This window comes from Thermobia domestica, unplaced genomic scaffold (genome assembly GCF_964235325.1).
Source record: "Thermobia domestica unplaced genomic scaffold, izTheDome1.hap1.1 HAP1_SCAFFOLD_646, whole genome shotgun sequence".
Taxonomy (NCBI): Eukaryota; Metazoa; Arthropoda; class Insecta; order Zygentoma; family Lepismatidae; genus Thermobia; species Thermobia domestica.
The window spans coordinates 19307-37428 of record NW_027656356.1 but is presented as its reverse complement, the minus strand read 5'-3'; the positions used below and the strand labels follow the sequence as shown (position 1 = coordinate 37428).

The 18122-nt window shown below is 37.7% G+C and overlaps 1 protein-coding gene across 1 annotated transcript in view; it reads left to right on the top strand.

Moving 5' to 3' along the window:
• The window catches only part of LOC145677134 (obg-like ATPase 1), a gene marked incomplete at its 3' end in the record, with an annotated part of 59957 nt that extends 42324 nt beyond the window's left edge, over window positions 1-17633 (top strand). Inside the window, exon 5 of the mRNA XM_081747779.1 lies at window positions 17493-17633. Coding sequence (XP_081603905.1) covers window positions 17493-17633 — 141 coding nt within the window. The remainder of the gene's footprint in view (window positions 1-17492) is intronic.
• Window positions 17634-18122: the final 489 nt, after the last annotated feature.

Genomic DNA, 18122 nt, shown 5'->3' with positions numbered 1-18122 from the left:
TAAACTGACCTAGAATATAACTTTAAACCATTCAAAAACCAAACAAGGCACCAACACCAAAATTCATTCCTAACTATATCAAGACATGCTCTTTGCATTGGTTATGGTCACAAGTTGGTGCAAGGTTGGCAACATGGCCATTTTTGGGTACCAAAAAGGTCGATTTTTCACATACTTTAATTTTTTCCCATTTCTAAGGGCACATATCCTTTAAACCATATGCGCTAAAGACTAAATGTTTTATCTATTCTAAAGTACGTATTTTATGGTTTCTCTCTTTCAAATATCAATATACTGACTTGACTTCATCCAACTTTATAGGGGTCTAAATATGGCACACATGAAACGTGCACACACTTTTTAGCCAAGTTTGTTAATTTATTGTACAAGTTCTGAATCCCCAAGGGAATTTGTGTCCAACTGACCTTCATCTACTCTAAAAGTTCTCCTAGGAAACAAATTTTGAAGGTTATCAGAGTTTTCGTTTCAAAATGGCAGGCACTTCAAATTTCTAACCTACAAAGAAACTCATATTTGTCCTATTTGCAACAGCTATAAAACCATCCTTGAGAACTTTCGTCTTCCAACACGAGAACAAAAACGTCATGTGATTGATTTCTTATTCATTCAGAAAATAACTCAAAATAGTTTGGACTGTCCTGACTTGGTTTCCTCATTGAGTTTTCATGTTCCTTCATTAAAAACACGTAAAAACACTGGTCTCTATTACTGTAAAAATTAAAAAAAACTAATATAATGATGAAATCACCCATCTGGAGAACAACAGCTTTATATAATAGAATGTATGTAAATAACAGTGAATTGGATATATATGATATGTCGGCTGTAAAATTTAGAAATACCATTATGAACATGTAATTATGTAATTCTCGATACTGTAATTGGGCTATAGACTGTTGTGTTGACAATAAATAAATAAACCAGACTTTCTTCTAGTTGACTTCCTGGTCGGTAGCGTTTAAAAACATTCTAAAACTATGGATGTCTAAGAACCACCATTTTGTACAATCAACCATTAGTATTTCCCGCTGAGTAGGTCTCCATATACATTTATTTCATCACGATCATTTTCTCCATTGTAAATCCTAAATTACTTTTTATAGTCTAGGTATTAAGGTGATATCTGTGTTCTATTTTGTGTATAACATACAACAAAAGGTGCGAATGATCCCAGCTGAATGAAGAGATCTGGCTCAAAGAGCAGAGGTTGCTTGCATCTACACCTAATGATGACGTATTGTTAATGCGGGAAAAAGACACGCCGAAAGTTTTAAACTTTTTTTAAAAAAATATGTATAAAGAAGTCGTGTCATCGGCTTCTCAACACTATTTGTTGGCGCCTCGCAATTGTATCAAGCATTAAAAAAGGATGGCGGCTGAATATATTTTGTGTCCACTCATCCAGCGTAATGAACGCCTGAAAACAATGTTAGTCGTTAATAGACAATGTGCTGAGCACATGGCTTTAGTACAGAATACCTGCTAATTGTGGTGACCTCGTGTAACAAAAAACAGGCTGACGGGTAGTTCCTTTTGATCCAGCCGAAAATTGTCTTTGCCTGGTAACGCTGCTTTTCTGTCATTGTATTCTGCGGTTAGATGGAGTATTTTGTGTTGTTCTGAGACTCACGAAACACTTAATTGTTTGTAGAAATTTCTTCCGTTTGTATTGTGTTGATACGTACATAAAAAGAAAGCGTGAATGCAATAACTAAGCAAAATCGTTCCTAATTCTATGATATTATGAAGGTAACCAAGGAAGTTCTGTCGCTTTTTCACCTATCACCTTCGAACATCCATATATCACCTAAGACGTACCTGGAAGATCAAAAATAGTCCCCATTAGCATCGACGACCTTCTGCCAACGTTCTAGAAGGCCATGGATTCCATCGCGGTAGAACTTGATGGGCCGTGAAGCGAAAAAAAGTATGAAGTGCATTTTGCATCTCTACTAGGGATTTGAACTGGCGTCCAAGGAATGGAACAGGCGGTAATCGGACGGTGGAATGTCCGGGGAGTACGGCAGATGCAATAGTGTTTCCTATGCAATACAGCCTTGATTTATGAATAACTGTTGAACTTTACTTGTCGTTCGAGTTCATCCACATGTATAACATCCAGCTGAACAAAAGGCAGACCTAGTGTTCTCATAAGCGAATTTTTATGGTGCTGAGTTCTTGTTCTGCTGGAACAATGCTCGAATCTACAGTATATATAATAAAATCCTATGTTTATATGTGTGTGGGCAAATGCTTTCGACAATGAAATCTCGGAAACCACAAGGTCTAGAAACGTACCGTTTTCGTTGGTCGATTCGAAATTTTGTGTATATTTGTCAGTTCTCATTCTGCTGTTTTTTTTTGTTGTTGTTGTTGTTGTTGTTGTTGTTGTTGTTGTTGAAAAGCCGTAATTTTTCTAATCACCGTTTAAGAGTCGTTTTGAACCCATAAGGTATTAAAACTATCACTGGAGCGTTAAGATTGATATCCTTGTGTTAGGCAACCAGTAGAAGAGCTATGTATAGCGGATCGACGAACATTGCAGGCGCTTGCATGCTGGCAACTGCAGAGGCTTGTAAAGATGCAATGAGGCATACTCGGATATGGACAAGTTTGAGAGAAATTCGCCTGTACAGTTATATATCTATTAAGATGTTACATTTATATGTTACAGTCTATAGCAGGTCAGTCCCTTTATGAGTCTTCTTTTCCTTCACTTGGGTCTTCACGTGGAAAGGAGATTTATGCCCATATTATAATGATGCGGTGCGTAGGCAGCGCAGGCTCAGCTATTATATGTAAGAAAACGCATTAATAACTAACAGATCGTATCTTTTGTTGTATGTCTTTTTCATGGTGGCACACAATACTTGAAATGGGGTGTATTTATAATCAGAATTTCGTTGTTCATAGTTGAACATACTGGTTCATTATCAAATAAATGTGGAGTCCTGAATTCACAGTGATACCTCATATCTAATCCATATCCACTGGTCATACAAGCCACTGGTCATAGACGCCAATTAAAAAAATATTCGAATCATTAGTTTTAAATATACTTCAGAATTTTTATGGAGCTCATCTGCTTAAATATTCTGCTGTCATGGCAGGTGACTTGACACAAATTCAAATGTTTCCAAATATAGTAGCCTCTAACTGATTTTTTACTCTTTTGAAATATTTTCCCGTTAGTACGTACCATCCAGAAATTGTTGTTCTTTACGTCCTGGTTTCTTTCTACCATACATTCTGTAATGGGTCTAGGTCACAGGTGACACATGACATACATGGTGTCCCGACAAAACGTACCAGCGACAAAACGTACCACTTGAATTTTCGCGACAAAACGTACCACTTTTGACGACCTGTCATACATGACAACCTGTCATGGATTAATTAAAGCATTTCTGATATTTATTCCACGACAAAACGTACCACTTATATAAATTACAACCTGTCTTGGGCTAATTAAAACATTTCGGATATTTAATCCGCGACAAAACGTACCACTTCAGGCTTTTTTTTTTTTTTTCAGCATATTCACAGATTATTCTCCAGATCGAACAAAGTTCTCTTAAAGGTTCTATACGTGACAAACGTAACATTAAACACATTTATCAGCGAGTAAGACAACACGAGTCTTCCAAAATACATTAGACCAATGTGGATGCTTACATATCTAACAAAAGAGAACATAATGTTAAGGAACTACTTCCTCATGAACAGGTAAAACAACGGCAGTATAAGGTTGAGAACAATAGACAGGTAATGTATCGAGTTGTTAAAGTGCAGAAACTCATTGGTAAAAGAAGGCTTATTTACAGAGGAAATGTAGCAGCCTATAAACTGAAAGACACAGCTATAGATCATGGAAACTTTTTGGATATTATTCCTTTCTTAAGCAAATTTAATCTTCCGCTTAAAAGTAATTTAGATAAGGTCACCGAGAAGAGTCATATACGAGGAAGTAAGCAGGATAGTGGTCGCATAACTCTTCCTAAACGGTATGTTGTTAAAATGGTTGTTAAACAAAGTATTGCTGTCATTGTAAAATGCATATCTACAACAGGCCAGTGTCCTTGCGGTTTACTGCTGGAAATTCTGCAGGAAGTTGAACCTTGATATTAAGAAGTGTATTGGAAATTCAACCGATGGCTCAAGTAACATGCAAGGACAATATTAGGATTTTTTCAATTCACCTATGATCAGTTACACGTGTGATTCAGTTGATTTTGAGTTTAACGGCCCTTTTAGCAGCGAGGCTATATGAGACGGGAAATACTGATTTACGGGAAATCCGAAGCACATGAGCTCCCGCCAGGAATCAAACCCAGGTCTCCCACGACAAAGGCGCATACGCCAACCGCTTAACCACTAAGAAACCTAATTATACGTGTGGTGTTACGCTCATATACTCAGTCATGTCATATGTGATCTGACAAAAAATTGCATTGATTCTGTGGCATTGTTCTGCTAAATGACTGTACGATATTTATGCGTGAGTCTTATCAGCGAATGGACATTTGGAAGATCAAATGTTAACAAAGGCGTCTTACAGTTATTGCGGAAACAAGATGGTAGAAAACACACTGTTTTTCAGAAAAAGTTTGGTCATTTTTCGAACCCAGAATGTGCTTTGTATATAGAGTTGACCATAATAATTAAGTAAATCGCTTCTACAGAAAATATCAAACCAAAAGCTAGGTGTAAAGCGAAAGGATATATAAAAGATCTTCTCAAGTTCAAAACAACTCGGACAGCACAAATGTTCCTTAAGATATTTCAAGCGACGACCTCTCTGTCAAACTATCTCCAAATAGAGGGTGCTGCTAGTGTAGTCCTATCGGATGGTGCAGACTACTCTGTTCCACGTGAAAGAGTAGAGAAATGATTTTGAATCCGTTAAGAATGCAGCATTAAGCTTTGCGGAATGGGCCAATAACAAATTTGAAGACTTAGAACGTGATTTTTTTTTTCTATAGACCTGTCGACAATTCGCCTTCAAAGATGGACAAAGATTTTCCTGTTAATATGAATATGAAGCTGCTTCTATCCAATGACCAGGTACTGCATCGAAGCATTCAACACAATATCGGACATGGTAGTTTCGAGTATTTCTTCAAGATTCAAGAAGCAATGTACTTTATGGATTATTTGGACCCTAGACACTTCAACCAAGTAACAGAACTTCCAGACGTGCCTTTCGATAAACTTACATATTTTCTGAAAAACTTCAGTAAAGAAGTTTCCAAGGATAATATAAATGTATTCTCTTGGACTTTTGAAGGACGTGAATATCCTTGAAAGTCAGTCTTGATGACGAGCACAACCGAGAAAAATGACTGTCCTGATGGTGCAAGTGATTCAGAATTAGGAGAAAATACATTTGTTTACAAGGAAAGCGAATGCAAAACGTGTTTCAAAATTGTCCAATGTGCTGCTTTTTAATTTTGCAGAATTGTAAACTTTGCAGTAATACTTATCCAGGTTTCCAGCATACAAATTTTTATTGACTTTGCCCGTAACTCAGGTAACGTGTAAAAGAAATTTTTCAAAACTTAAATAAACTGAAATACATTAAAAATAGGCTAACGAGTACCATGTCTCAGGAACATTTGAAAACATTTATGTTGATGTCTATTGAAAAAGATTTATTAAAAAATATTTCGAATGCAAAAGTGATAGATATAGTAGCATCAAAAACTAGTACACTAAAACATCTGCTAATTTTGTAATATAGTATACGTTCTCTTTGAACTTCATATAATATTTTGAACAATTCAGAATAATATACTGATGAAAGAATATCAGATTTTAATTGTCATTTGTTAATACTATTGATTTACTGTAGAAAGAAAACTGCAATTGATTTGTGACATTGAGATGCTGGTGGCCCTTGTGGGAGAAAGCGCCCGCGCCCCTCTAATAATGTCTATCCGTCTCTGGTCCAAAGCCTGGATAAAGTGTGATGGAAATCAGCAAATATTCAAATATTGCATATGCAAGATTCGTGCTGGTCTTGGTCTGGCGAGAATCTTGCAGGTATGGTCTTGGTGTTGGGAGAATCTTGCAGGCATGGTCTTGGTCTTGCATCCCTTAGTCTTAGTTTTGGTCTTACATCGGTACTTTTCTCACCACGAATCTGTTCAACTTTTAACCTTATTTTGGCCTATATATATATACTTATATACCGTCCTATCAAGTGGTACGTTTTGTCGCCTGACATTATTTGATGGCTAATTGGAAGACTCTTTGCAAGTAGCCCTCCAGGCAAGTGGTACGTTTTGTCGCTTGTCATTATTTAAAGTGTTTTAAGAAAACCCTTCACAAGCAGCCCTCAGGGTAAGTGGTACGTTTTGTCGGTGGTACGTTTTGTCGCTAGTACGTTTTGTCGCGTATTCGACATACATGCCTTATAAAAAGAAATCAGTCATAGATGCCACTGGACACACATGCTACTGGTCATAGACGCCAAGTCAATGCAGCACATCTATCAGTGAAATTAGTCGTACAAGACACGGCCATGTCATACAGAAAGTTCAAGGATGGCCTGGCCATACAAGACACTGGTCACTGATACCAATTATCTAAGACGTATATGATATGTGGCTGCTATGGCTAAATGCAGAGGAGTGGGTTAAGATTTGTAAGTGTTAGTAGGTCGTGGGTCAACAGGACGTGACCCACTGCGATCCAGCACCCACCGTGAACAACCATGACCCACTCTGACCCACTCTGACCCACTCTACTGAGTGCATTGTATTCAGCAACTTCTGAATACTGGTGAATTTGTCTACGTTTTACTTTCAAGGCCTCCAGTTTTCATTCTTTTTCGTTTTTTCTATTTGCTTACCTGAAATGACTATGACCCTAAGTCAAAAACGAACGTCAGGCACTTTTGGATATCGATATTTGTAATTGTAATAATAGCAATAGGACTATTATTACAATTACTGTTTGGCTTTCGAGACACACCTGTGCGTTTTTAGAAGAGCTGTCTACTGGAAAAATTTTTGAATTACATCTAATATATATGAATTATTATATAAAAAATTGAATATAACTATTTTTGCGTGATCATCACGGCCAAATGAAATCACTTGTCGTATATTGTCAGGCAATTCCAAGTGGGATATTATCATATCGCTTTCATTATAACATATATCCTAAGGGGGTAATGGGAATCAGAATTTTTGCGAAATATTATCTGACGAGTGGGTCACCATAGGTTGTGGGTCATGGTAGGTCACGGTGGGTGTTGAGTCAAGTTTTCATTGACCCGCACGATCTCTGACTTAACGTACATATAGCCTGTATGACCGAATCCTCTGATAGATGTGGCTGCAATGACCGTTGGCGTCTATGACCAATGATGTCTGTCCAGTGGCTTCTGTGACTGATTTTGTGATTTGGCGTGTATGTCATGTGGAGTCTGTGACCTATAATAAACCCTTTATAGAAAGTATAGTGTAAATAGAATAGGAGACAGGAAAGAAAGAAGAAAAAAAATCTGCATGATACTAAAGGAAAACCATCTCAAGAGTAAAAAGAACTAGGAATGTGCACAAGTTAAGACAAAAGTATTTCTCGACTCGAATTTTCGAGTCGAGACTGCTCGTAAAAGTTTCGACTCGACTCGAATTTCTCTCTATAATTTTTAATATTATTTTGAAGAAAGTATTCACTCAGAAACAGCCTTGAAACCAATTCCAGAATTTATTACTTTAGAAAGGTACAGAACATATAAACTTAATAGTTAATCTTTCGAGCTCAAGATTTAATTTTCAGCTCAATTCAGTTAATTAAAACTAATAATTAATGTCATGATATTTGATTGTACTTCAAATATAATAATAATAATAATAATAATAATAATAATAATAATAATAATAATAATAATAATAATAATAATAATAATAATAATAATAATAATTTTTGATTATGTAGTTTGTATAAAACTATTGCGATAAACTGAACTTCATAAATTCTCTGAATAAGCAATAGGCAGTCTGCAACAGGGCTACATAATTTCTGGATTATTCGCTTCCAGACCTACCTACTATTCATATAAACCAAGATGTTATAAATAGAGGATCTGCCCATATGTATCTTCATCCTATTAAATCGATGAAGCCAAAAAACAACCGAGCATCGGCACGTCTGATTGGCTACTCTCGTTTCTGCCGTAGTCTGATTGAACACTTTCGTTTTCGCCATGATTGTTGGCTCAAAACATTGCGATCCTATTGGGTGGAGTGGGCAGAGTAAGAGTGGCGAAACTGTGACGTATGGCTTCAAGATTTTGTTGTAAGGGCAGATCCTCTATTTTATAAGATCCGTGATATAAACCCGTCCAGGCGATAACAGCGTCACCTGCCAAGAAATGCCTGCTAGTCAGACACACGTACGATGCATGTAGTATCTGTGAGTGCTGGCCGTGTGTGGAATGGGGAAGGCGCGCGATCTATCTGAGTTTGACCGAGAGCAGGCCCGGTTATAATGGCCCGGAGACTCGGCACAAGAATTTCGGAAACTGCTGGACTTGTCGGGTGTTCGAGGAGTCCTGTGGTGAGTGTCTTCAACAAGTGGCGAAACCAAGGGGAAACGACGTCCAAACGTCGAGGGATTGGGCTCCCCCCATCTCATTACAGATGTAGACTGGGCGGACTGGTAAAACAGGACAGGCAGCGAACTGTGTCGAAATTAACATTAGAATTTAATCCTTGGCAAAGTACAAGTGTGTCTAACACACAGTGCATCGAATACTCCTAACGATGGGCCTCCACAGCCGACGACCCATCCATGTGCGAACGTTAACACCACGGCATCGGCAACTACAACTGAAACAAACACGTGACCATCGCCACTGGACCTTGGTGCAGTGGTAGAGCGTTGCACTGTCTGATGAATCCCGATACCTTCATCATGACGATGGGAGTGTGCGAATCCGTCGTGTTTCAAGGGAACAGCTTCTTGACACCTGTTCTGCGGAACGAAGACAAGCAGGCTGTGGCTTAATTATGCTCTGGAGAACAATCACGCAGGGCCGTGCCGTGCGGGGGGGGGGACGAGGGGGAGAAAAGGAAAAAAGATAGGAAAAATTGCTTGGAATGTATGTATGGGGGCGCCGTCGTATACTCTCGCCCCGGGCGCTGATTTTCCACGGCACGGCCCTGCATTCACGTAAGCATCCATGTATGTAGTGGAGCTCGAGCAAGGCACCATGATGGAAGAGGCGTATCGCACACTGCTTGCAGACTACGTACACCACTTCATGACAACCATGTTTCTCAACGGTAGTGGCATTTTTCGACAAGATACTGCACCATGTCACAAGGCCAGAAGTGTGATGGAGTGGTTCGAGGAGCACAGAGGCGAGTTCCAAGTAATGTGCTGGCCCCCCAACTCGCCGGATCTGATCCCCATCGAACACATCTGAGATGTAATTGAACGTGACGTCAGAGCGCATCGCCCCCTCCCCCGAATTTACGGAAATTAGGTGACCTGTGTGTGCACATGTTGTGCCAACTCTATCCAGCGACCTACCGAGGATCATTGCGTCCATGCCAAGACGCGTCGCCGTTGTTATCCATGCTAAAGGTGGATATACTGAGAATTAGGTAGTCATAATGTTCTGGCTGATGTGTGCGTATATTTTGTCTCGATTCGAATTTCGAGACGTCTTGAATTCGAGTCGAGACAGAAACTGTCGAGTTGAGACAACATTTTCTCGAGACGAGTCGATACAGACTTAAATCTCGACGACTCGACTCGTGCGCACCCCTAAAGAAAACCTTGGAATTTATGCGAAGTGACTTGTTATGATGGACAAAATACATATGCTGAAGACGTCTATGAAAATTTCTGAAGTACATTTAAAAATTATTTATTCGAATATTTTTACAAATATGACTTTGAATCTCCTTCTTTTACTATGTGTCTATTTGTGGAAAGAATGGTTGACAGTTGTAGTTCATTCAAATTTAGTGCTAACAAATATTCCAGTAACAGTACATAGAACAACGATTTTATGAGGTGCTTAAGTAAGTGTGTTTTGTGGCACAGTTGCGTTTCGCTTGCACACCCATTCCATTTGCGTATGTTAAAAAGAAGTTAAAAAGTGTGGAATGCATCTGCAGGAAGTCATCTGATAGTGGAAGTGACACGTTGTAAAATCTGTCGCGTTTTCAAACATTTTATGATGCTCATTTTTCTGCTTCTGTAAGCATTGCCAATTAAAACGAATGCCTTTGTCACTTTACTTTCGACATAAACGATGATTTATTTCGTGATAAATCGAGATTTTTTTTTTCTCAGCTGGATTCTTAGCTTCTTAAAAATTACTATAAACATATGGTGCCACACTCTGTTGTCCCCTTAGGTTATTATTACAAAGTAGTTACGAATTGGAGCAATTTATGTGCTCGAAATCTAAATGCAAACTAACTAATTAACTCTGTAGCCTATGGAACCCTGAGGTTCAATACCACGTTTGCAAAAGCTCTATATTGACTTCTATCCTTAGCCAACTTGATCCAGTTTCTACTTTCTATTTCTATTTCTGCGAGATCCATCTTAATATTGTCCTCCTATCTGCGCCTAGACCTTCCTAAAGGTCGTTTTCCCATTGGACTTCCACTTAAAACTTCGAAAAGTTCCTGCTTTCTTCCATTCTGGCTACATTACCTGCCCAGCTGAGACTCCTAGATTTGATGACCCTAACAATGTTTGGTAAACGATGTAAATTATGTAGTTCCTCGTTACGGAGTTTCCGCCATTCCCTATTCTCGTTCCTCTTGGATCTGAATATTCGACTCAGGATCTTATTCTCAAATACTTTCAGTCTACGTTCTGCCCTCAAGGTAAGCGACCATGTTTCGTAACCATACGGAACAACAGGCATGATTATCGTTTTATATATTTTAAGTTTCAAATTTGTCGACAGAATTCGTGACGACAAATATTTTGAAAATGTTGAAGGAGCATATACGTAATTCAAATCGAAGCAGAAACATCAATGTTTATCGGCTTAATTAACAAAGTGATCTTACTGGTGACAAAACGCGTCAAAAACCAATGGATGCAGTTTTATTTACTCTTTTGTCAGCACCCAATTTTGTACAAAACTTCCAAGAGAAGTAGTTACACAAGGAAATTATAGATGCATGTAGTAAGCGACGCTAGGAGCATGTTAAACTTTGCATACAGCAAGCTGCAGAAGAAATAGGCTTCCGCGAACACAAAATGACTAAGAAACCATGGATTATACAACAGATGTTGCAGAAAATGAGGGAAATGTAGGCGTGAAAACAGATTAATATACAAGAGCAGGGACGTAGCTATAATGGTAAGCATATCCCAATATTTATAGATCAGTTTGAAATGACGTTTTTAGACATTGATAGAAAGAATTTTATTACAGTGGATTTATTTTATAATGAGATACTTAAACATCAAGCGAGTAAAAATAGATTTTGAAGTAGAGTTTCTGAAATAACACATTGAAGGCTGTTTTCCTGTAGTCTTCAGCCGTTGTCCTGCAATTACAACAATAGGCAGTGACAATCACTCACCCATTGCTCTCAGCAGAGGAAAACTCAAGCAATACAGAAATTCAACACGATGCAAGATGCAACAAAAATGGACGAATGCTGACAAAGCTGATTAAGGCTAACCTTTCTAGTGTTCGGGAAGTCACCCGAAAGCAACTAGGACATTTCCAAGTGGTAGAATACAAGAGCATCGTTAACTGAAAGTGGAAAGAGATAGATATAGGGGCTAACTTTCTTTCACTTTACACTCATATATACATACAACAAACAACTGAAAGTTTCATGGGGTTGACGGTGATTAACAAAGGAATTAAATCCCTCCTAGCCACTCCCTAGTTATAGGCGTGAGTGCAGGGTGCTTATTTCGAAACTTCATGCTACGTCACTGCAGAAGAGAGCAAAAAGATGTGCAGGAAATTAAACAACGAGTTTCAAAGAGAAACAGACAGAATAAAGTAAGAGTCTTGCGAAATAAATTGTGAGGACATAGAAAAATTAGGAGTTTAGAAATATGCAGAAATGTACAAGAAGGTGAAATCTATTTAACTTCATACGAAATAAGGGGATATTACGATGCCAGTAGAAGATGAGAATGGAAAGGTAGTCAGTGAGAGAGCAGTGAAATCATAGGAAGATGGAAAGAATACTGTATATTGAAGACTTGCATGAGAGTAAGGATGGACCACGCGGCCTAGATGTTAAAGTAGAAAATGAAGTTAAGCAAGGATGATAAAGGGTTCGGGGTGAGTTTGCTATATCCGAGGTCAAAAATGAAAAAGCAACCGTGATAGATAATACACCAATCGGATTCATTAAGGATATGGGAGACAAGTGAAAGAAAGAATATGTTCCAAGTTTGCAATGAAATAGATATGAAACAGGAAAGTGGCTGAAAGATTTCTTGACGGTACCGTTAGGTAAGAAGTCGAACCCAAAAAAGATGTGAGGACTCCCTAGAACTATTAAGCTCATATTGCATGCAGCAGAAATTGTGCTTCAAGTACTGAATGGAAGGTTATACAAAAGAAAAATGAAAAAGTTGATGAGGAACAACTTGGGTTTAGGAGAGGTAAGGACACAAGAGATACAGTTGGCTTATTAACGGCAATCGGTAAAAAATTTATGGAAAAAAGGGGGAAAAGGTGTATATTGTATTTATTGGTCTAGGAAAGGATTTTTACCTGGTAAACTGGGACTTGTTTATGGGAATTCTAAAGAAGATTGAGTTGGAATAGAAATATCGAAAACTCATTTAAGAGACTTATATATAAACCAACAAGCAAGGGCGCCGATCCTGGGGGGCCGCCCCAAAGCTCCTGTGCTCCCCCTATTGTATTTATAAATATACAATATTTGGAATAATTTGAACCCAATTTATGTTAAAATCCTCATACTTCTGCATCTGAATGGGCTCCCCCAAATTTACAGAGAAATCGGCGCCCTTGCCAACAAGTAAGTGTTAAAATAGGAGAGGGAGTAGCAAAGGAGAATGCAGTTAGAAGTTTCTCGTTAACGTTAGAGCTCCCTCGTGATTAAATTGTTAGATCCTGTCTATTCCACCTGTGCCCTCGGAAACTATGCGAATTATACTTCGGCCCCAGCCCCACCACCCTCTGGCGGATGAAACCATCCCTTTGCTTCGGGAAAAGAAGTGAATGACATCAGCTGTGTTGCCAATTTGTCATTCAGTCGCTTGATCTTGACGAGTGAAGATCGTAAGCTAGTTAGAGTGGCTAACAAGATAGAAGACAGCGAAGTCCGTGAAATAATTCATTGTGGCAACATTTCCGCATCTAACAATTGAAAGATCTCGACCGCAGCAACTTGTACTTCCTCTTTCGAGGGAGGTACGGGAAATCACATATCGACAGCAGCGCCAACAAGGGCACAGTTCAAATAGAAAGGCTGTAGCGTACTCGCCTTTCACGTGGGAGACCCGGGTTTCATTTCAGGTGGGAACTCATGTGGTTTGGATCTCATGTTAACCTGTAGGTCAACATTTCCTATAGCTTCGCTGCTGAAAGGGAACGCTAAACTCCAAATCAAATCGATGTGGCATTATGTCAATCACGATACGCTTAAATCTAATTGTTCGGAGTGTGTCATCTTGTAGAACCTGTATCATTTTGTTTGTTTATTGAACTTCAGCGTCCCTTTTCAGCTCAGAAGCTATAAGAGACGTGAACTTACAGTTCAACATGGAGTCCGAACAATCATAATGAATTTTAATTTCAATTCTTTTTCATCGGGAATCGAACTCATGACCAAATGCACCAAAGAGCCGACAGGGAAGGCTGTTCGAAATTAAACTACCGCTAATTTCAGAGTTTTTCTCTAATATCTTCAAAACAAATGTATTCGAAAAGCAGAAACGTAGTGAACTAGACAATACGATTTTGCATGTGGTACCGTGATCACAACTCATCTATCTGCTTTTGATTTGGAACTGAAGATAAATTTAGCATTTCTTGCGGGTTCTGTAAATTGCGGCATACGAAAAGCAGATAGGTAAAGGTATCACATGCAAAATTGTATTGTCTAGTTCACTACGTTTCTACTTTTCAAATATTTTTTATTTGTTTTGAAGATAATACAGAAAAACTCTAAAATTAGCGGTAGTTTAATTTCACTGTAGTGAAGATGGGTTTCATAGCTTAACGTGATTTAAAGTCGTATCAGAATCCAGATCTCCTATGCCGAAGATGAGAATATCACGTTTTATGTCAATAGTTCATAAAAGGAAAATTATAATTATTATCATCATCATAGGAATTTTTTATCGTTTAGCAAAAACGATAATTTTTTTTATCGTTAACAACCATTGAAGTCAAGGAGGTTCATTGGGCAGGTTGTGTAGCCAGAATGAAAGAAAGTAGGAACGCTTCCCATGTTTTAACTGAAACTCCAATCGGAAAACGACCATTAGGAAGACCTAAGCGTAGATGAGAAGACAATATTATGGATCTCTTGGAACTAGGAATACAAAGTAGAAATTGGATCCAGTTGGCTAAAGATAGAAGTCAATGGAGAGCTTTTGTGAACGCGACATTAACAGGTTGACTGCCATGAGCATCATATGTGGTGCTCACCTTATTTTTCTGTGGGGCCATGAGCACCATATATGATGCTCATGCTCGATATCACAAATTACTAACCTATTCAGGTTCTTGAGCATCATATATGATGCTCATTGTCACAAATTACTGTGAGACCATGAGCATGACATATGGTGCTCGGCTCCCATTGCTACATTTTCGGGAGAAGCAAAATATTGCGACAAAAATGTGACATGACTATCCATAATTGAGCCAAAGGTAAGAAGAAATTTATGGCCTCCTGGGAGCAGTACCCTCAAATCACCCTGGCAGTCAATCTCCTTTGGGTTCCATAGGCCATAGAGTTAGTTAGTTTTATATATTGGTTAGTCGCTTCGGTGTCATTATACTTCTAAACATTCTGTGTGTACCAGAGTTTCTCGAAGTTATATGGTTAGGGTGCGCTCATTTGGAGTAGGAAACCTGGATTGGATTCCCAGTGGGAACGCATGTGGTTCAGATCTCATGTTAAGCTGAAGGCTCACCCTCGGTGCTGAAATGAGACGTCGAATTGTAACTAAGCAGAATTTACTTCATGATTTTACCTGTAAATAATAATGTTTTCACAGTTCAATTGAAGTGTCACGAAGCTATTGACAAAACTTAATCAATGTTCCCCATTAGTGGTTTTGTTGGTGAAAAATATATTTTACCATTTTATTATTGAGGTTTTCAGCTCGTTAAATTATTTCTCAATAAATTCGTCTTTTTTAACGTATGTTAGAATGCCTATTTCGTTATAGTTGCATGTCAATGCATGATTTCTTTTTTGTGTGAGTGCATGCAACGACAGGTGGCGTTACGTTCAAAAATTATGTTTCGTAATGCAAAATTACTAACGATTGTCATTTGCTTCTTGTGGTAAATGTGGATAATAAAAGGACAAAATTGCTGTACAATTTATGTTCAATTATACCCACATGTGGTTTTAATAAGATGCCTCCAGCATTTTTATACTTCTTTTGTATGTTATAAGTTCTCTTCGTCTTTGCAACTATCGTCATGCTCCTCTTCTGTTTGTTAAATTGTTGTTTGGATAACTTATGAATTCATTTTGTTTTGTGTCTCGTGGTCTTCTCTTTTTCTGTGTTTTCATGCAGAAACCAAAATTCGTGCAAAGATGAGTGGTAGGAACTTTTTTGTATGTATGTATACTTCTTCTAGAGCTGTTGTGTGTTCTGATGAACTGGCATTTGGTAACAGCTTGGATCTTCAGTAGAACAAAACAGTAGAACTTCTGCTCATTTCTCTGTCTTCCGTTCTTGTTTGGATCACAAGATCCAATATATTTCAACCAACAAAAATTTTCTTGTATGCCTTATATCTGGAGAATTACATATAGTGTAACCAAACCCAAACTGTCACTTAACTCAGTATGGTGAGCTTATTCCTTAAAAAAAAAATCCCAAATTATTTTTGTTTCAGAATTTCTTAATTCCTGTACACTTATTGATTCTGACATTCAATATATTTTGAGCATTTTAGTAGTAGCAGATGGACTGGTAGCAGGTCATTATTGTAAAAGGCGAAATAAATCCACAACAAATAATCCACAGACAAAGATTGATAAAAATAAATTTTTCCCATTTGGGAACAGTGGGATTAAAAGGATTAAGAAAAAACGAAAACTCGATTTATGAACCCTTCAAAAATTTTGTGGCCCCTGATCTAAAAAAATCCAATATATTTCATTCAATTAAAAAATTTCTTATAGGCCTTATATCTGGAGAACTACATATAGTGTTAGCCAAACCAAAACTATTACTTAACTCAGTATGATATGCTTATTCCGAAAAAGAAAAAAAAATCGATTTAGGGGCCGTTTAAAAGAAATTGTGGCCTCTGATCCAATTGGCCCAACAGATCCAATATATTTCAACCAAAAATTTTCTTGTACGCTTTATATCTGGAGACTACATATGTGTAGCCGAACCCAAACTATACTTATCTTCATTACATGTTACGAATGTTATGAAGATATGTCTTTTAAGTTACATCTGATGATAACTTTGTTATTGATACTGTTATGCCTTATTTTAATTTTAATAAATACTTTTGTACTCTGTTCAGAAGAATATTAATTATTTATGTTCTTGTAGAAATTATACAACTTTGATATAAATAGTGTAACTGGTTTAAATCCGATTATTTTTTTTTGCACTCCCGTAAAATTTCCATAACGCACTTTGGGTCATAGCCCTCTTCTTGCGGGTAATCTCTTTCGAGGAATTTATAATTTAGCCTTTATACAAGTAATTATTTTCCAGGTATTGCTTATATCAACACTTACTGGGGTTTCTTCTCATGTCGAATAGCCCGCAAACAATGATTACACTTTTTGCCTATTTACAACGTCTGGACCATGTTTTATTCGCTCCATTTTGAAGGAAAAAAGCTGTCTCCAGATTCGGATTAACCAACGTGACCCTCCGTTTTCAGTGCCATGACCTGTCTGCTTGAATCCATTTTATACGTACGAGGGTTATTTCAAATGTCTTGCACACGGCACATGCGCGACCGTTTGAAAGGTTATCAAGTTTATTAACAAATTTTATTGCAACTCTGATGATAAAGGCAGTCTATCAGCTGCATTCGAAACGTCAGCTCAAATAAAATAAGACACATATCGAGCATCAAAAGTTTTTCTCTATTTCATTGTATATATATATATATATATATATATATATATATATATATATATATATATATATATATATATATATATATATATCTCCGTGAAAATTATGTGAAATATAATTGGATGATTCAATTACAAATCATAGTATGTATTAAATGATAAATTATTATCATTCTCTTTAAACAGGCTTATGAAGATAAAAGAATGGGTTGACAAAAACGACCCGGGTGCCATCATTATTCCGTTCTCTGGTGTCTTCGAAAACAAGGTAGCCGACATGCCGCCCGATGAAAGAAGTAGGTTTTTCGATGAAAACAAAGTTACCAGGTGAGTACCAAATATTTTCTTTGGTTAACTACTTTTTTTTATTGTAATTTTTGTGTCATGAGAGACGCCCATAAATAGAGCTAGGAATTTTAGGTGTTGCTCTCTTTTCTATTAAAATGTCCAAATTAGCTTATCTTGCAAAAGTTGCATCTTTTTTCAATACAAACACCTTTTTTGCTCCTTTTCTCAGTGTCACCACCGTTTTTCACTTTTTAGAACTTTTTTGGCTCCATTTTACCATTTTTATTCCTATAATTAAGCAAGGAACACCGAACGTGTGTCTCATCAATTACTTTCGCTTCTGTGCATTACCGTTACGCGAAGGTTGTTGAATAGAAAGTGAAGCGAGATGACAGTACGGGCATCAAAGTGACCAATCATGGTCATCACCAGTCGGTATAGTTGAGTGCATTTTTACACATAACTACTTAGCGATCAAATGGGTTGATTTTGGGTTATAGCGTCCCATTTAGCGCTGAGGGTATATGA